The sequence below is a fragment of the Chlamydotis macqueenii genome, chromosome 20 (assembly GCF_036417535.1).
Source record: "Chlamydotis macqueenii isolate bChlMac1 chromosome 20, bChlMac1.mat, whole genome shotgun sequence".
NCBI classification, from domain to species: domain Eukaryota; kingdom Metazoa; phylum Chordata; class Aves; order Otidiformes; family Otididae; genus Chlamydotis; species Chlamydotis macqueenii.
This window is the reverse complement of record NC_141575.1, coordinates 2,174,808-2,195,672: the sequence shown is the minus strand read 5'-3', so window position 1 is coordinate 2,195,672 and position 20,865 is coordinate 2,174,808. Positions and strand designations below refer to the sequence as shown.

Sequence of the window (20,865 nt, the reverse complement as noted above, 5' to 3'; positions counted from 1 at the left end):
GGAATGTTGAAACTAATGTCTGCATGCACTTATGTATATAAAAAAATCTCAAACATTTGTCTCATCCCAATTACCCTTTTCTTTACCTCACCATTCCTCAAATCAATTTCCTTGCTTAAAAGATTTAAGGTAAGACGACTGCCTTCATCTAGAGAATTCCACTTCTGTTGCATGGCTAGTGCATTCGCCTCTCTCTGAAGTAATAACGAGTTACTTTTGGCCTACGGAAAGAAACATCTGTTACGAACAACTACACTTAAACCATGTATTGTCAAATGGCAAAATAAACCAGCTTACAAAATGAACAGTTCTCTTGCTAGATGGGTAACTATGTATTCCTTTAATGCACAGCATGTTTGTTCTGCATTTGCTGACAGGTATCGCCCACGACTTTCTCCCAAAAATGTCAATGGAACAGCTCATATTAGCAGTCCTTATGCATCATACTAAGTGCTGCGGTACTAGCATCTATTTAACCCTTGCTGATCATTTTGTCAATTGCACTATTTTCTGTAGGCTACACTAAGAAAATTTATGTCAAATCACTTAACTAAATCACTTAAAAAAAAAAATTAAAAAACCACATGGTATAATATCTGATCTTACCTGCTGTAACTCAATACTCAATAGATCTCCAGTGCTGGAATGCTTTCTGTGACCAGACAAATCTGTAACTATGAATCTGTCCCTTTAAGAGATAGAAGGCAAAACTAGGAATTAAGAACAAGTTCTCTAAATCAAAGGCCGCATAACCTTCATTAGTCTATTAATGTTAGATTTTTGGATAGAAACTATGTGTCCAAGTTAATGTGCTCTTCATCGGGGCTCACAAACTATCCCCAGGCATCATATGAAGAAAACATCCTTATTTTACATATGGGTAAGATGTAGCACAAAACTTGAAAATACTCAAGATGGCAGATTTTGACATGACAGCTTGGCAGTACATGACTCCAATTATTTGATCAGGTCTCTCAAGGGGTACGTTGCTAGTAATTGGGTATTATTAGCTGCATTAAGTATTAAAGACTACACAAATTTTAACCTAGTTTTTCCTAGGCTTTATGCTGAATAGGAAAAAAAACAACTTTAAATTTAAGAACGTCTATTAATAGTTCTAGATTCCCCCCCACCCCACACTCAGGATTTTGAAGAACAAAAAACCCCACACCTTTCTGTATAACGTGCTGATGTAGTAGAATCTGAGCCATAGGCGCTCCATCTTGAGTCAACAGCATTGACATAAGGGACATAATCTGTAACAAATTAAGATACCATTCATTATCTTCTCTGTTCTTAAAGTGGGATATACAGGTATTTTAGCTCTTTGCACCTTCATTGCTGTAGTAAGTATGCCAGGATGAAGTGCTCATGATGTACGCTATATCGCCTTACAAAGCCTGTACTTGTACCTGATACACTGATGGGCTTCGTAGCACTTCCTTGGGAAGCAGTGGCCTGAATAGGATCTGTTGTGTGATAACCCGTGCGGGATGACCTGGAGATTGCACCCCACTTGGAGATGATCGGTCCATCGCTAAACGGGATTATAGGATCTTCTTCCTTTGCCCTTCTCTGAGTTTCAAATAAATGCACTCTTCTTTTAACGTCCCCGCTGTCCAAATCCTACATAGTTAGGAGACAGAAGATACATGGACTCATTTGAGGTTATTCAGATTCTTCAGCTGGCCAGTAACTTTCTGATTATTGTTGCTGAATACAATGCTGAAAGTCTGTCCAACTAGAAAGCCAAGATGGGCCTCAATGATTTCACTATTGCCCTTTAATGGCAAACTGACCGTGAGAAAGCTATTGCCAGTGCTAAAAGAAATAATTTTGCTTTTCCAAGCTTGTGTTTCCAGGCAGAAAAAGTTCCAGTATGCTTTAAGGTCCTTCAGTGCCCTTTCCTGTTCTTGAAGGAGGCAGTATCAAAGCAGGCTTGGGATGAGTTTTGGTTACACCTGTTTAAAGGTAGTCTGCTGCACTACATACAGAAAGTCTCCAAAAAGCATGAGCGCTTACGCCTCCAGAGGTAAGCTGTATTCCATGATTCATACTGCACATTTTTGGTTCCCTAAAGTCTTTCGGTTAGCTTTTTTTTTTCCTCTCATGGAAACTGAGTGATAAATAAACAAGTTGTAATTTATTTTCACAGATTTGTTGGCATTAAACTGTTTATCAGAGGAGAATGTGCCTTCCAACCAAGGAAGAGGTGTAGTCTAGGAAAATAGTTCATGTGGGTAAAAAACAGACAAGATTAAATTAATGCTGATTATTCTGGGTCCACAGTATTTCAACTTTACTCTGTGCGTGTATATTGCTCTTGAGATTAACTTCAAAGTAAAGATATTCTGAAACAATGAAAACGTAACAAATCTTAGAATCATGAAGAGGTCAGTGATTAATTCATACAGGACGGACTACTGCGCTAAGCCAAACAGGAAATGTGTTTCTGCGATGGAAACACCTGCTCTGAACCAGTTACAGTGACCCTGTATTAACCAGTCAAGCCTGCCACTGCAACGTATTCTGAGACTATTTTTGATGCCTCAGAAATGGTAAGGATGTATGTGTACACATACATATTTCTAAAAAGAACTCTGAAGAAAGATAAACAAATAGTCAAGAATTTTTATCCCATTCTAATAATCAGAGAACACATTTAAAATTAATGAATTCTTATCAGTTTACAGAGCATCTACTCAAAATATTTTGGCTACAAGTTTGAGTTACAGAGATCTGTTACCAAAATAGTTGTTTCAGACATCTGAGAATTTTATTCACGGCACTACATTCTGTCACTGAAGTAAATACATTGTTTACAAAACTGGGAAAAGATATTCCAAGCAACTTCAAATGGGCAGAACTACTTTAAAATACTAAGAATAGAAGCTATCAACTTTAAAAAAAGGCTTGTTTAACCAAACAGAAGACACTTCAGCACGTAAGTATCATTACACTAACGAGATAACATGCAGAAAAGCCCTACCATTAACACAGCATTTGAATTGGCAATCACATCCTTGGGCTCTGAGTCGATAGCATTTATACAAGAGCCAATAGTGCCACAAGACCAGGGTGAATAGTGAGAGAGATGGTCTTCCTCAAATTTAGTTCCACTCAAATCACTGACACTCTCCGAGAACTACAGAAAAGGGAATAAATACGCAGTGAATAATAAAATCAGGGAATTCAGTCTTAAAATAAGAAAAGACATTTACTGCTATTTAATTAAATTATGTCAAAAGTCAATCAAGGAGTTCTAGCTGTATTCAAGACTCGACCTGGGGACAACATAACCTGTTCTGTCAAATTTTAAACCAGTGCTGCTGACAGCTGTTTTGCCACTACAAATAACTGCCTGGTCTGCCAAGGCGAGAGACTGAAATCAGTGTCACTATGTTAGCGGCAGGTTTCTTCAGGCAAATACCTACAGTAATTAAATTGAGAGGAAGCCATGCATTTTCCTTTAACATATAAGCCAGTGGCAGAAAAAGGTATGACTTAGAACCCTCCAACCTGGATGAAAAGGAATAAATTCTCATCTACCTTCAATGTACCCATAACAGACTTCAGATACACCTACCTTACAAGACCTTTTCTGAATAATCAGAGTCTAACATCTCAAATATCATAAATGAAACTGTCAAATCACAGCAAAGAGCGCTTGCCACAGTGGTTCTCAAACTAGTTTCTTTGAAAGCATTTAATTTACACATATAGAAAATAAATATAACATTTTTTTTCTATTCAAAAGCACACTATTCCTATTTGTTGTGTATTTCCATTCTTGTTTACAGCCTTATCACATATGTACACAATGTTCTACTGATGTCTTTTGCCTGCTTTAAGAGATATATTTTCTCTGGCACTCAACAAGCATTTGCAGCTTGATTCAGTCTACTCATCACGTCATAATACCATTTGGAGTATAAGAGGGAAGGTCCTTCTTAATGGCAAACAACTGTTGTTCCCTACACAAAAACCTGGAGGTTCACAAAGCCAGTTCAATAACATCACATTTCCTTTAGCGATGGTAAACTGGATCACTTCACTTCTTGATCGTTTTTCAGCAATCACGTTAGCATCACCTTGTAATCAAACTGAATGTATTCATTGTTAGGTATTACTTTCCTTCTGCTAGAAGATTAATTTTATGAACAATAAATGGTGGGTAGAAAATCTTTACTAGAACTATTAAATGGCACCTTACAGGAACAGGAAGGGAAAATAAAGAATTTCTTTGGCTTCCCACCTCTGTGCTGAAATCTACACTGAAGAGAGGAGAAGGTGGTGTTGGAGATGGTGTTGCCATAGGAAGGGCTGACGATACCAGAGGAGTTTTCTGCGTGTGGTACTGTGCCCATTGCTCTGGCTTCCGTCTTAATTGCTCATCATAACCAGTCTTCAAATGACCACAAGGCTCCTAGCAATAATAAATGTAAGACTGTGTATCCTCTCATATTCTAATCAGAAGGTAAATACTTGCAGGGGACACACTTGGACCCCGGATTCCCTTGGGGTCTGTGACCTTCCAGGGGGAGAACCTGGCCCATGTATGGTAACTCAAATCTTAAATACATAATTAATTCAAGCAACGTGCATGGGAATTAAAGAGGCAGAGGGGCTCTGGTCCTAATCCAGATTAGAGTGGTCTATTTTATGAGTCCATTTGATTAAGGTTAAAAACAAAACAAGAACTTTGTCCAGGTTGCATGTCTTGATCACTGTAACCCCAAACAAACAGAAGAGGTCTATGCTAATTATTTACCAGCTTTTCAGTAATGACCTTCAGAACCAAGACTACATCCTTCCCTTTCTGGCTCTCACTTACCCTTGGTAAAGGCACAGTCCTCTGCTCGTTCGGAGGTTGACAAGCCACAGAGTAATACCCATCCAAAGAGCTGTATCTCTCACGTAATGATGTCTGATAGACAGATGAGTGCATCACATCCATGGGAGGTAAAGAATTGCTCCTAATAATATCATCTCGTGGGTACATCTGTGGGCGCCAGATGCGCCTGCTGTCATAAACTGGAGCATACATTCCAGAAGGGACAGGAGGAACTGGTCCATACGGCTGCGGAGGAGGAGGTTGGTAAGGAGAATTCAGTCGATCTCGAGGGGGAAATGTACTGTAATGATCGGCATATGGCACGGAAGCAGGTGGGAGGGAGGATTCTGGAACGTTATTGGACCTCACAAAGCGAGGAACACAAGGAGGCACACCAGCTGGTACTGTTGGAGGTGGTGGATAATATCCTTAAAAATTGGAAAAAGGCATATTTAATGTAACCACAAATGACCCAGAACTTTACACCTAAAACAATAAACAGTGTTGATAAATACCTTTAGAGACTGAGGAGTCACACCTTACAAACCTGTTACTGACCCTGTCAAATTTCTGTGCAATACAATTTCACATATGACAACCATATTTGCAGATGCAGTGCTGACCTTTTACTACCTTGACTAATTTGAAAAATGGAGTTTCCCCGAAATCGCTCCTATGAACTAGGTATAACTATGTCACGGAAAAGAGCATCTTAAGCACTTCTTTATCTAGGAAGTTAAAATAGTTCTCTCTAAAATAAAAAGTTATACTGCTAAAAAAAAGAGTAATTCCAAAGGTCCATAAATAACCATTTCACACTTGGCTTATTCTTCTTTCTTTGGAGAGGATTATCTGAACACCTCTACCTTTTGTTCTGAGAGCTTGTGAATGACCTGATGCTGTAACACCTAATGTTTGCTTGAATATAAACATGTACACTGCAACCTAAAAAGATGACTGAAACCTTTCAAAAACGTTTGAGCAAGCACAAAGAAGTCTCACAGTAGAAGCACACTATGCCTCTGGGTCTGAATCCTGCCTATGGATACCCTCATGGATAGGGCATGAGGTGAGCAAGCCTAAATAAATGCAAGTAAACCCTAACAAAGGCAAAAGTAGATGAGAGACCTTGAGGTTCAAGTTCTTCTGGATGCTGAGGTATAAGCTGCATAACATACAGCACACAAACACAAGAACCACCAACACAGGGAGGAATCTACAGGTCCCTCCCATACTCAGCAATGAATCAAATTAGTATTCCATTAAGTTACAATTAAGCTGATATTAAAAAAAAAAGTATATATATCCACAAAACTGAAAGAAGAGTTATTTTGCAGCATTCAGGCTTAACTAGAGAAAAGTTTAGAGCCATTTTTGATTCAGCGCTCATCTCACTCACCTGTCTGCGGGTACTGTGGAACTTCATATGACAGCTGAGTCCTGGGATCTTGGAAATATTGAACATTATCAGAGTGTGGAGGGTAGACGGGTACTCTGGGAACAAATGGGCTGGATTTTGGAGGCACAGAATTAACTTCTGTTCCAATATTAGGAGGACCAGCTGAGGTAGCTGCTGCCTGGCTTACAGGAGTCTTGGGTGGAGAACCAATTTTACTGAAAAGGATTACCAAGAAATCATTAAGCAGATCTTTACTTAGTTCATTTAGCCATCTCTTTGTGTACACTCCCATGTAACGTGGAAATCTGGGTCTCTATGTAATTTCCTCTGGATTTTTCTTTTTCATACCCCAAACTGATGCTATTATGACATCTCAAGCTTCCTCCTAAGAGGACTCAAAAGTGGATATAAATGTTTTGGTATGTACCCAGAAGCTTACATACCACTTGTAAGTGTATTCTGGTAAAGACAAAGGCTTTGAAAAGTTGTTTAGGGGCACAGTGCTTCCCAGAGAAATATCTAAAAATTTTTAAGGGAAAGCTTCAAAACTAGTTTTCCAGGATTATTAAGGGACTATGCACTACGTGCACCGTTCTTCAGGAAACTACAATTTCTGAGTACAAGTTTTTTTTTTTTATTTTTATGTAATAACCCAACAGTAAGAAAGATATCAGGCTGAAAACAACTGAATAAAAGATAAAGGGAGAGATTTACTATTTTATCTATTTTACATGGGAGCATTCAACAGCTGAAACAACCAATGATGGCAGTCTCTGACAACTTGAATCCATGGACTTTGTGCAACGATAGCTGTACTGCGGTGCAAGATCTTACACAACTCTGCAGTCAGTGAGCAGCAGCAACCACTGCAAGCCAGGACCAGAATTCAGTATCTATTGTTTGTCATCCACAAACTCCATGACAATCTAAAAGCAAAATGTTGTGCTTAGTTATCTTTATGAAAAAAAAAGTTACTTACTTTTCAGGTAGTGATTCTGTAGGGGATCCAGAAACATTCTGGCCATTGGCTCCAGTCTTCCCTCCCTTCTTGGTGTTCTCCAAAGCTCTCAAGGAGGTGTCCGCACAGCGAGGGATCAATTGGGGAACACCACTTTCTAGATTAGCTATTCCATTAGTACTTGGCACCATCTTCCCTGCTGCTTCAGGGCTTCCTATGACAGAAATTACGTTTCCTGTTGTGGTTGAGACGGTGCTATTTACGCCAACTTTATTTAGAAGGGGGAATGTTCTCACTGTTGCACTGATTTTTTTGTTCCTCAAGCGGTATCTATAACAAACACACATTCAAATACACAACAGGGAGATTATTTAAAAAGTGGTTATTGTGCAGTTTAATATATTTGTAAAACTAGCAAAACAAAGGGATTGAGAGGAACGTGCTACCCAAAAATTACAGGACTTTGAACTGGTGCCTATTTTAAACAATCTGTAAATAGAACATCAGTGTCTTCCTTGTAACCAAAGATCATATCTCCTCTCAGAAATACACTTCTGTGGTTCTTTGAAAATGGATTTGGGTGAAAACAGCTTCAAGAATGCATAGGTTACATACTATTAAATAACTCCCTTTATTACTTAATCAAAATGTAATTAACATTCTGTCTCTCTGTAGGAGATACAACCGACCCCTGACAGGCACTGATCCCAGACTCAGTTTCAGGAAAGGAAATTTTACTTCATATAGGTTAAAATAAAAAATAAAACTGGAACTAGTTTACAAATATTGCTTTATACTACCTTCAATCTCATATAAAGAGTTATCACTTCAAGAGATTCACAAATCCTTCCAAATGGATAACTGTACAGAATAAACTGTTTTCAAAATTCTATGGAGATTGCATGGACTTAAATTGAAAAGATTAAAAAAAAAAAAGTCTCCCACACTCACTTTTCAAGCTCTTCCTGAGAATGAGCAAATGTACAGTTTGTTCCTCTTGGACATCCCCCTTGCTGTCGAAGGTCTCGGCACATACTTGTTTTATATTTGCTATTTGGTTGTGGCTTAAAAGAAAACAACCACAAAACATTCCACTTAAAATCTAATACACGTCTACATAGAAATAGGCTTAAAATACACACACACACACACATCCATGATATGCTTTTACATTTTGCATCTTTAATCAGAAAACTAAGGAAATTTCTCGTTGATAGGCTAAGTATTATGCCATTGTATGGATGTCACTACAGCAAGCTCTGCTGCATTCCATATTCAGAAATATTAAGTTCTCAAAACCTGAATCCAGTAAATAACAGTACCACCAGTTATTCCACAGAAAAGGTCATAAATATTTCAAATCAATAGTAATTTTTCAAAGTCACATCATTCAGTAAATGTACGTTAAGATATATAATGCAAGAATTGAATATAGTTACCTGAGGAGTTTCATGGCCTTTTCTACTGTAGTTCTGAATGAAATCCACCAGCCCATGTACAACAGTCTTTACAGCGACCATTGCATTTTCCAGCTGCTCCCACGTTGGAGATGCTGCATCTAAAATTATCAAAAGCAAGCTTGTCATTTTGTCAATAATTCAAGTAGTACCATAAACAAGAGGCATCTCTTCTAGGACTTCAAACACCAAGTACTAGGACAGAGCTCAGAGAGCCCTGACGAGTTGATGATATACCACGGTAATTGATAGGAATTTTGAAACCAGGAATGGAGGTTATTGCCTTAACAATTCACTTTGCTAGATACGAAAAATACCAGGAAATGTTTTAAAAGCTTGATTTACCTACCTGGATTTGGATCTATGTTTGCCAGCAGCTCTAAGTGAGGCCTCAGCCTGTTTAAGTTTGCAGGATCCCCTGTGCGCTGCAAGACAATTGTCAATTCTTGCACACTCTTTGCAAAAGATTCTGGAGATTGGAGCTGAAAACAAAGTGAGCATTAGTGTGCTTCATCTTACAACTGTAAACTACTAATCTTAAAAAGATTTCCATTAAAGTGGTTCCTAAACGCAATGCACAGTGTCTTCAGATGGCATATAGACAGTATCAGTGAAGAGAAATTTAATTTCTCAGCTCAGAATCTGCCCTATGAAGCTTCATCATAAGACACACAAAAGGGAGTTAGACTTAAAACTACTGGAAAATAAAATGTCTTCATATGAAGAACACACTACAGCAGTAAGAAAACCTTCATTCCAGTTTTACATAGTATTTAAAATTTAAATTTAGTATAACTAAAGACAAAGAGTTAACTCAAGTGGTTCTTAGACTTTTATTATAACATTTAATAGTCAAATCTAATCCTACAAAGATACCAAAATCATCCCTTTGACAAACCTTGTCAATAATGGATTGCATGTGTGATTTATGTGCCAAGTCACCATAAAGAAGGGAAGACCATTGTTCTGGTGATATTCGAAGTCCTGCTTCCATGGCAATGTGAACAATTTGGGCATCATGTTCTCTCCGCAAAGCCTCATAACTGCGAAACTCTTCTTTAAGTTGCATCAGAGAAGAATCTTCATCCCTTTTAGTGACCTAATAAATAGTAACAGTTAAATACTCCTCCTTTAACAAAAAAAAATTCCAAGTCAATCAGAAAAAGACAGTTACACAGCACAAATCACAGAAGTATTGCTTTTCTATATTTAGCATATACTTAATTTCGTTCCATGTATTGATCCACTTCGCTAGCTGTGCACAGGCAGAACAGCCAGCTCTTCGGGTTTTTTTTTTACAGGATCACAAACTATACCAACTCCGCTACTTCCAACTAGGAAAGTAATCAGTTTTGCTTAAGACGCAGAAAATGTAGTTAGATATTTAATAGTTCTACTAGGAGTTTTTGCTACCCAATATTAAAGGATGACTTAAAGAAACAGTAAAATGTCTAGAAGTGACTTAAATAACAAAGGGGGAAAAATTTAAGATACTGACATTTAAAGAACATAATATTTAATGAGAGTCCGTTATAAATGCTAAGTAAAACTCTTAGGCTACATAAGACATTTGTCTTAAAGGAGAGTAAGAGGTCTCACTATTTCTATGTTTTGTTTAGTGATATTGTGATAATCACATGTGTCCCCCTCTCATGCCCAGTGTTGGAGCTAGGGAAGTTCTCAGGACTACAGTATTCCAAAATTTTTCTTTAGAATGCTGGAATTGGATTCTAGTCTTGGAGAGCACCCAGGCCAGCCTAGCACATCTGGCCATGGCCTACTCTCATGAATCTAAGTAAAGTCAAAAGGGATTTTATTAAAACATTTCACTTCTTCCTGAAGCAGGCTAGGAGCGCCTACAGAGTCAGGTTTCATGCCTGTTTCCGGGGAGATAATTTCCAGATGACGGGCAGCAGTTAATAATGAGGACAGCAATTTTGGAATCTATTCTGGCTAATTCTACATGTGACCATTTGTTCCTTTTCCAGGGAATTTTAAATATCAAGCAACTACTTCGTGCCAGTTCTAGATAAAAATCTTAGAGTCTACATTATTTAAATGTGTAGAAACTGAATTTATATAACATTTTACAGGTGAAATATACTAATCCTAGGTCGAGTTCTCTGGAGCTGCACTAGTTCACAGTAAGAAACTTCAAACATTGGTATTTTACCTTAAAGCATGATGCTCTATACAGTAGCTGCACAACATGACCAATGCTTGTTTTAGAGGCCTGAGGAAATCTTGGTTCTAGCCTTTGTACAACAAAAAGTACCAGAACTTTTCTTGAGAGTGCAGAGCCATCTTCCAGTGCCAGTAACACAAGTTTCAGTGCCTCCTCTTGCATAGCTTTAACATACAAAAATAAAAGATAGGAAGTGAAATATATTGCCAGAAAACAGCAAGGCTATAATATAATAACAGCATAAGTAGGAGCACCTGAATCATCTTGAACATAGTTCCTTATTACTTTTTATTTCATTAATCGTAGGAAGAATCTTGCTAAACAGTTTAGAAGTAGTATTTAGAAGCACTCTAAGCATAGCAAACTTAAAGAGCTAAGACTAATTTTCAGTAATAAACACATCAGTAGTGCAGTTTTTATACGCTTCTCCACTGTAGAGTCTTCTAGCCTTTGTCATTTTGGATATCTCATCAACATTAGACTGCAAAACTGTATAAAATAAATACGGGAACAGTACAGCAATGCTGTTATCAATTACTGGAATCAAGAGGGGGCTACTTCCAGTTTAAACATGATTTTCTTCTAACTTCTGTGCTTGCTTTAGCAACATTCTTAACTGAGAATTTGCTGTTTCTATCAAAGATATAAACAGGATCATTACTAGTTTTTAAACTGAAGTATGCTGCAGATGAAATTATGCTGATTGTATTTACAGCTGAAGTACGAACAAGACAGCATTTGCAGTTTCCTGTCTAACCCTAATCACAGGCAGCAGTACAACCAGCCCGTGTTAGTTACGCTGCATTACAAACTGTGCGGAAAGCATGCTTGTTTACTCTTCTTTGCCAGGACTTTTGAAATACTTCCTCACAATTTTGAAAACCAGTTAATAAGAGGGAAAAAGAAAGACCAAACCTCTAGAACAGTAGATTTTAGTTACTTGTCATCTATTTTTTTTCTACACCTTTCTTTCTGGCAAGGAGTTGAAAACCATAAGTAATTACATCTTCAGTCAAACAGAAGAGATTTCCAAAGAATGTTTTTGTGTCCAGAAAAAGTACGGCTAAGCATACTCTGTTGCAGATTCTACAGGTACTTTACCTGGTCCTAGAAACTGGCATCCTCGTGCCCTGACAGCAGCCCAAAGATTGGCAGAAAGCTGCTGAGGATTTTGGTGCTGCAAGATCAGTTCAGTAACGGTTCTCTCTCCCAGTGATCGAGCTGCTCTCATAGCTCTAACTCGACCCTCTTCCTCCACCAGCTGACAATTCACCAGCGTCACGAGCTTCCTTTGCATTGGACGGCTCAGCGCACTCTGATTCAAGCTTGCAACACCTTCAAAGAGAATGAGAAGAGGCAAACTATTGCTTCTAATCAGAAAAATTTACCTGAATAAGATAAACAAAAATGTCAAATAGCATCTGTCTTACTCTAGGACCTGGATACTCGTCACAGGTATCTTCCCTTTTTTTCAGCAACTCTGTGTAATTCATTATCAAAAAGAATTCTAAAGTCTTAAATTGATATCAAGTCCATCCTTTGAGGAAAGTTCAGCTTTAGTTCAAAGGTAGCCCCAAGGAAATATTATTAAACAAAAAAGAATATTTTGTCAACTTAAAATTAAAAAAAAAAAATCAAGTGTCACAGATGTGAATAAGCTTTTAAAGACATAAGGGAAAGTTTATAACAAAAATTAGAGGATTGTCCCATTGATGCCTCAAATCAGTGCTGAAACTCAATGCCATTAAAAGTAAGCTACCTCAAAATTCCACCATTCAGTAGAGACTCACCTTTTCCTCCACTTAATGGCTTTAAGTAGAGTGCCAAATCCTCAACACATTTCTTTGCTACTTCATAATGCTTGTTCTCTCCTACATTACTCAACTTTACAGTCTGATGATCAGGTACCTAAGAAAATGCAAGGGGGAGGAAGGGGGAGAAGAATTACACACACCCGGCTGACCGATCCGACATGCCTACGACGGCACCAACATCACTACTACTAATTACATAACACTGCAGATGTACACTGCTTTTTAGAGAAGCAAAAGACAGGACCCACCCAAGGGATGTAGAATGTAATAAGGAATAACAAAAACGACTCAAGATGAGGATCAGGGTGATGAAAGATTATATTTTTGTTAGTACTCAACACATTAAGAAGAAAAGTAGGATAGAAAACAATAGCCAAGGTCTAATGAGAAGGTACTTAAAAGATGAATGAAGAACACAAGATTTGGGAGGATGATTAGTGTACAAGATCAGCATGATTTACTACAGAGACAGGGAAAGTTATAAGACAAAATTAACTGGCAAGAAAATAAGAAAAAAATCAAATGCAAAGTAAAAAAATAATTTAAGCATAATTTGGGCGTGCGGAAATCTTCAAAGGGAAGAACTAGTGAACAACTTGGTGGAAAAAAAACTCAAAAGCAGAATAACAAGGTCAAACAAAATAGAGGGTGTATTAGTCACAATACATCCAATTGTTTGAAAGACACTTCAAGAAGTTAGAGACCAGGAAAAAGGATGTCATAGGATCAAGGCAGTGATTTGACAAAAATAAAAAAAAAACCAGGAAGGAACACGTGAATTTGAGAAACAAAACCACTTTGACACAGATAATGTCATTACCAATAGCTGTGTCAAGGCCTGTGATATGACATTAAAAAACAAAGTAAAAAGTATCATCTCACTGCATCACCCAGGTGTCACAGTGAGGGTAATACCAAAAAGCACACGAATCAGCATAAGGTGAACAGACTTATTTAGTCTCCATAAAGCGCAATACTGATTATATAATCGCTGTTTTGCCATCGCTACGAGACAGCACAGGGAACATTCCTGGCCCGGCTACCAGTGCCTGACAACGCAACTGAAAAGCCATCATCATGCATATTTTAAAAAATTTATACACACATACTTGGTGTGAAACTTGGTTAAACAGCTAGCATTTTGAACATGTGACATGTAGAAATAAGATTCTTTGCAAACATAAAATGAATGAGTGCAATCTGCAGGTTCACTCTTCTAATGAGAATTCTGACAGATAATTGTCTGTTTCTTAATTGGTCTTTTTTCTCCACTCACAGTTCAAGAGCCTTTTTAAACCAGAATTCAGTTTACAACTAGAATATGTTTTTATTTTATGACAAGAGGACGGTCCTGAAAATGGTGTGGTTGCTTTTAGAGTATGCATGTACTTCTAAATATTACAAAGTTAAAGCCTTACTATTTTTTAGACTAAAACGAGGGGAAAAGATCAGCACATGTATTGCAACTGGCATGTAAATGGTAATAACACAAAGTGGCAAAACACAGAGCTTCTTAAATCATACCTGGGCTCCAACTAACTGGAGGAGTGCAAAGTTTACAGGAAGCACATCGATGTCTGTATTGATGGCAGTCTGGTCGAAAGGACATGCCTTGCGATGAAGCTTGTTCAGGCAGGTCTTACAGACAGTGTGAGAGCAACCTAAGCTGATGGGTTTGTGCACATTCTCATCAAACTCGTTGTAGCAGATTGGGCAGGACAGAAATTCTGTCCACTGAGCTGCCTGCACAGGCATTGTGGAAGCTGGACACTTGTTTAGCAGGCTAGCAGACCATTATTTCACTGTACTATGTTTTGGCAGCTGTAAGTGAATAACAGAGTATTTAAAACATGCTTTCTGTAATTTAGAACTATTTTTAATTAAAAACCCCCACCATTTCAATATTTTACAGAATAAAATCAAATCCTTATTGTGAAGTACTCAAAAACCCCAACTTTGTGTTAGTCTAGTAATTGTACCAAAAAAGGCTCATGAACTGAATTAAGGCAGGCTACCATAAGTTGAAGTAAAATCTATTCACAAAAACTGCCATTAAATTTCTTCTCACAGGATTAAATACACCTTTAGCGTAGGAAGAGGAAAACATTCACTGGCACAGAGAATGTAAAGGCATGAATCACAGTAACCATCTTTCACACCATCTCATCTAACCTCAAGTTCTCAAAACCCTGAAAGCACTCCCTGGTTGGAGAACAAGCCTGAAGTGGGGAGAAGACAGGTTTATTTTTCCTTTTTTTTTTTCTTTTTTTTTTCCAAAGGGGGAGTTAAAATATTCTTTCCATTTGAACTGAAGTAGAACAATGCCTTCCTTCTGCAGACCTTATTCAGACTTAATGACACACCAAACTAAACAACTTTGCTTTTTTTTTTTAAAGACTCATTTTCTTTCTGTAAAAGACAATCAATTAACCAGTCAATTAATAAAAGTTAAGAATCATAAGAAAACATTAAAAGAATGAGAGATTACTTTTTAGTTTTATGATTTTCTTGTGTTACTTCCCCTGTTTCTCCCAAAAACCCATCGGAGCACTCAAGGGCAGAGATTGCTATACTCAATTTTGCTTTTCAGATCTCTACCTTACACAAAAACGCAACTCCACTTCCATGAACTCACATCAAGATGATCTCTGATGTGCTGAAAATCCAGGTATTTAGGACAAAACTTATGATAAGGCAAGCAATAACTTCTGTTGGCTTGCTATTAAGTCTTCTCTCTCGGAAAACCTCACTCTGTGCAGGAGTACCACGCAAATTGTTTACATAAATGTATTCCAAAGAAAAGACGGATTTACAGAAATTGTTCTGAAAGACATTCCATCTTATATAATTAATGTTATTGAAAAAGATAACAGGCCTAAGAAGTTCATCGAAACTGTTTACACTGACGCTTTCGTCACGAAGATTTAAATCCACAGCTTCACCTAAGAGCTGAACAGCCTCACCCTTTGCTGCAATGTGCAACGATGTTGACTTTCAATGCAACCCAGATACCAGTTAGTGCACTTCAGGGCTACAAACAAGCTTCTCCTAGCAGCTTGTTAGAAATGCAAATACACAAATGTTTTAATTACATCTTAACATTATTTTTTTTTTCTTCCTCTGATGACGGAAAAAAAGGTAATTGTTTTGAGGAAGCCGAGATCTCCCCTCCGCGTTTGAATTCAGTAAGTCTTTATTGCAGTTCCATTGTTGGCTGTGTTACAACTTAATTAATGCTAAAGTATCGCACCATTGAAATAATTACGAGAACACCAAATAGACTCTATCTGTGGATGTATTTTATGTTAATTATGACCATCTGTTTAGAAATTCTATTTAGTACTATGAACATTCAGTGCCCTTTAAGTAACAGGATACTTGTACAAGATGTCCTTATTTCAGGGAGCTTTTCAATATTAGGCAGCGATTCTTCCCCCAGATGAATTCCCATAGTAAGCGTAAAATACAACAAAGTGAAAGTTGAACCTGTCCCTTCGAAACCAAACTGCTGAGGTAAGAGTTTCAACATAAGCCAAAATATTCACATGCATTGGACAAAACAGATTTTCATCCCACTTCTAGGAAAGCACAATCAAAGCTCCTGCAAGAATGAAAAAATTTGCAATCTTCTTTAATCTACTAATGCTACGTACACTTTTTAACCAAGGAAATTCAAAAGCAAAACCAGACAATGAGCCAACATGCCTAGAAAGACTTTTAATGCCTCTATAAAGAATCCCACCATTTCCTTAGCACCTCTCCTTCAGCTTGCCTATCAAAACAGCAGGACAGGAGATGCTCAGAATGGGAGTGCCAAGCCTCGCAGTAAACACTTTCCCTAAAGTTCTTGCCGGCATTACCAGAAATGTGAAGCTACCAACACCAACACTACTGCTGACCTAGGAACGCTCTGGGTGTTTTTTCGCTTGTCTGAACACACGACACAGGTAACAGCACGAACGAGACGGCTCTGGGAAGTGTACTACTATCATGACTCACACAGGGAAAAGTTTAAGGAAAGGCTAGCACACACACTAATACGCTGTTGGTCACTGACAATCTCCTAATAAACGGTCTCTATTTCCACACTGCTCATTAATTACCTCAACCGCAACCTCTGCTCTGAGACAGTACCCACATTCAGTTTCCACAGATACTTCAGAGACTTGCAAGAAACAGCCACCTCTCTGTTTACAAGCTGTTAAAATATACTTGTTTGCTTTCCTGACCAGCACAGAAATAAAACACAATAGATTCTCAAAGCGTGCACCATCGATTTTTAAAGATCTATCTCTGCATATTTAACCATCATAAATGACAGATTCTATTAAGCATGTGTTGACCTTCAGATTTCTTGACAGGAAAAAGTCTAATTAAATCAGCAAACAGCTGGGGAAAGCTCTCAACTCCTAAAACTTCAAGCAGCCATACACAGAGGAAGCCTCCATACCCTATTAAGCATGCCAGCTATCCTGCCATTCTTGCACTCCAGTGTGTTAAGAAAACAATCTCACATCTCCTAATTATCATGTCAACTTCTACAAAAAGCATAAGCCAAATGCTTAATAGATTCTTGCTCCTTGTCAGAAACAATGTATTTCAAGGATGTCCTCTTGAAGAACAAATTGCTCCAGCGCTCTAAACTGAGCAAACACAAGGATAAGAGCATTAAAAAAGGCAGCAAACTAGGAATCAGCTTGGGTTTGTTTTTAACAGACAGTATACTCCGCTAGTACAACTACCCTTGGTCTATCTGCTCGTTCTGGCAGACATGCTATCTATCTCTACACACACAGGGCTTCTCTTCCCCACCAAAGTGGAAGCACACTGCAAATAAAAGAAAATCCCAAAGAAATGGCTGATACAGACACCGGCCAAATATACAAGGTAAAGAGTTTGAAAAGACACGGTAGTTTTTACTTAAAAGATGCTTACGTAGTATAGTTACAATACATTTCATAGTATTACTATTAGAAGCAATACTTCAGATGACAAACTGAAAAACGCACAAGCCTAAATTCAGAAATTACGTCATAAAAAACTACTGCAGTTGAGTTAATTTTCTGTTTCTAATACAGTAACATTTTCCTACTGCACTAATGGTTGCAACGGAGCGGAGTAACAATGATAAATGACTGATTTTCTCATGCTAATTTTAGCCCAGAATATTTGATGAGATTGGAAGGGGTGGCGGGTGAGGCTGAAGCCCCCGATGCTTTTTCAAACAGCTATACCATATACAAACGATGGAAGTTGTAAAATTTAGATGTTCTTAATTTTACATTAATTTATAGCTACCTAATCCCATGACATTCTTTACAACTAATCCAAGTCATTGTACTTGCCCAACAATCTTTGGACATGATAAATATCACTTAATCCTGATTTCCTAAAGAAACCAAGCTTAGATGATTATGCTTTCTCTGTTAGTCTGTTCCTCTCCCAAACTAACCTCAGGATCCCTGGACCTTTTTTGAGTAAACCTGACAGAGATGCGTCACGTCTGAAACGCATATACATTGCATGAATACTGGTATCTGCAAAAAGGTCCAAATCTGCATGCTTCTCAGGAAAGGCTACAGCACCAGGCTCAGCAGTTTACCCGTCTGTTCTGCCGACTTTTCTGATCTATTAGCATCTACGCACCAGCCAACCAGAAGCCAGCCCAAAAATATCACATTTTGTTCAGATATAATAAAAGGCTACTTGGAAGGCAGGGACGTGCTACAAATCTGCAGGAATTCCAACAAACCTTTAAAGACAGAGGGCTTGATCTCTGAAGAGTAACGTTGAACATGTGGTGCTTGGCCTGCCAAGTTCAGTACCAGTACTCGTTAAGCGAGGCAAGGAGAGGTTTCAGAACCCCACGGCAGGATACTGAGCCAGCACGTTGAGCTGAACGCTTCCTGGACTAGCTAATCAGAAATTCTGATGACAATGCTTTATCTTAAAGTCTACCTTTATCCAGGGCTTAGAAGCCTAACACCAGAAGGAGATAGCAACTTCTCCACACCAGAAGTTAATGTCCTCAGGAGTCCACCAACTTAACATAAAAATAGAGAAAGGGATATTCTTTAGCTAGTGGTGCTGGTCCTGCCTTGCATTTTAATTCAGTGACTAGATTTCTCACACTAAGACACGCAAATTCAATTACTTTTAACCCATGTTTTCATCTTACAAAGAAGCATCCAAACACAGACATTTAGAGATGGGGCAATTTCAGTCCCTTCCCTTAAAGCTACTCCTCCTCACACATAAAAGACCTGAATATTCATCAAAGACAACCGCAGCCTCATCTTCAGTTGTCTGAGTAGATGACTTAGATTTTGCTTCATTTTTAAAGATCATTTGTGCATTTTTACTAATCAGCCATTGGATCAAATCTAGGTGTAGTTCTTTGAGCAAGAAACAAAAAAATTCAGTGTCTCCTCGCCAGCTACATGCCCCAATTCCTAGGCAGCATGGTGAGCATGGATGTCAACCTAAGAAAACTTTTTTATCTTCAAAGTCAAACAGGTTCAACATGAGGTAGGAAGCAATCCCCTTCAAAGCTGCACATTGCCCGGAGTCAGACCATTTACCAAAATGAGAGATAATCAAGTCTCATCCCTTTTCAAAGGCAGGTTTGAAGGCTTGAACTCGGTTCCTCCATAGCCTAGGCAAATGCCTAGGACGAAAAGAGAAGCAGCCGTATCACCAACAGCAACATTTCTGAAGAGAAGTGGCAGTCTTGCAGCTCCACGTTAGGTCTGCTCCACTCAGGCCTACTTGATCAGGTCCCTTGTGGGACTGGGGCAAAGGAAAGGCTAATAAGCACAGCTTGTGCGAGAATGTGACATGGAATAATTCTGTCAGTGCTGAATAAAGGAAAGCCTTCTCTACAGATGAAGGAAAATCCTGAAAAACTTGGGGGATTATATGGCATTTTCATAATTTAAGGTAGTCCAATTACCATTCCACTGAGGATTTAAGTCTAAATGTTAGAATTCAACTGATTTTTTAATCACTAAATTAAAGAGTCCTTCATATTGACTTGCTCTTAATATTGACTGCAGAGATCATGGTATTTTCTAAGCAATCTCTATTATAATTTCCCACTTACACAGATTAATCGTCTGTTTGCACTACAAGGAGGTAGCTTTTCCCAGTCCTTCTTCCTAAGTTCCTATGTAGTTCTGAAAGCATCCTGACTGGGTCAAAAACTTAGTGCCCACGTAATCAAATTATCAGTATTAAGTTATCCTCTGAAGGGGCTAGAATCTTTTATTCATTTCTCTTCAACAGCCATCATCTACAGATCTAAAAAACTAGCTTCATTAAAGGCTTAGAAAAGGGCCATCCCCATAAGAGCTTTGCATCATTCAGCTATGACGGCTTGAAATTAAAATAAATCCTCTTTACAGGGCAGACTTGCTTATTCTCTTTATATCACAGGCAAATTCTATATATAAAGCAGAGTTTCTTAATGACCGTTAAAGACAGTATTTCAATGCAGTTCTTTCACTGAACGTTAATGCTACTGGGAGTATCCACAAGAGTATTTAAATTCCAGAAAAGTTATCATCAAGAGAAAACTTGGTGACACACTAGAACATATATCTCTGTCCAGACTAGGTTTTGCCAAAGCACCCATGGGATGCTTCACTCTTAAAAAAATTAAAGTTAGATCCTCTCTCCCTCCCTAAAACATGTGGCTGAAGAGTAATTCCCTGCGAACAGTGCTGCAATTCACTAACACATATTTACGCTCATGGTCGCGCACTGACTGCCAAAGCTCTCTCAGTTCAGAGGTAAATCCCCCCGCAAGCCACCCCAGAGTCAGTGTACCCTCAACACTTCACACCTGCTCTTTCCTGTTTAAGCACTGCTAGCAGAAATTCTGTTACCAGACTTTAAAAGTTTCCTATATACTTATGTAATACCGCTGTGGGGTTTTTTTGTTTCGTAGGTGTCACTGAAAGGAGAGTTTGTCCTTGCCACAAGCTTGATACCAATTCAGTTCCTGTAACAGTATTGACTTCTCAGGACTAACTGAAGGGCAAATAAATGAAAAAATTTCTTTGCCACCAAAATCAGCTGAACTTGAACTGAATGCAGAGAAAGGAAATCTATTTCTGAGCAGATCTATTTTGACACAATTACTTGAGGAAGAGATATACTGAAGAGTTCCTTACTCTTCATTAATATTTTCAGAGAAAAAGGACTTTCATGTATGGCT

General features: G+C 38.2%; 1 protein-coding gene and 1 non-coding gene across 8 annotated transcripts in view; both read right to left on the bottom strand.

Annotated features, from left to right (window-relative positions):
• The window catches only part of RC3H2 (ring finger and CCCH-type domains 2), a 30,603-nt gene that overhangs the window by 7,731 nt on the left and 2,007 nt on the right, over nt 1-20,865 (bottom strand). For 4 of the 7 annotated variants that reach the window (XM_086763556.1, XM_086763554.1, XM_086763559.1 and 1 more), the window contains exons 2-18: nt 14,172-14,468; nt 12,624-12,741; nt 11,935-12,168; nt 10,822-10,997; nt 9,547-9,747; nt 8,998-9,130; nt 8,631-8,749; nt 8,143-8,255; nt 7,213-7,521; nt 6,234-6,448; nt 4,835-5,262; nt 4,256-4,426; nt 2,990-3,145; nt 1,413-1,626; nt 1,172-1,256; nt 607-688; nt 87-221 (exon numbers count right to left, since the gene is read on the bottom strand). In XM_086763556.1, the coding sequence (XP_086619682.1) occupies nt 87-221; nt 607-688; nt 1,172-1,256; nt 1,413-1,626; nt 2,990-3,145; nt 4,256-4,426; nt 4,835-5,262; nt 6,234-6,448; nt 7,213-7,521; nt 8,143-8,255; nt 8,631-8,749; nt 8,998-9,130; nt 9,547-9,747; nt 10,822-10,997; nt 11,935-12,168; nt 12,624-12,741; nt 14,172-14,402 (3,120 nt within the window). In that variant the 5' untranslated portion in view covers nt 14,403-14,468. The remainder of the gene's footprint in view (nt 1-86; nt 222-606; nt 689-1,171; nt 1,257-1,412; nt 1,627-2,989; nt 3,146-4,255; nt 4,427-4,834; nt 5,263-6,233; nt 6,449-7,212; nt 7,522-8,142; nt 8,256-8,630; nt 8,750-8,997; nt 9,131-9,546; nt 9,748-10,821; nt 10,998-11,934; nt 12,169-12,623; nt 12,742-14,171; nt 14,469-20,865) is intronic. The other 3 variants (XM_086763557.1, XM_086763558.1, XM_086763560.1) reach the window with 3 other exon arrangements.
• Nucleotides 9,229-9,319, bottom strand: LOC147598214 (small nucleolar RNA SNORD90). The gene has a single exon (XR_015260782.1). It is a non-coding gene; the product is annotated as a small nucleolar RNA SNORD90 (small nucleolar RNA).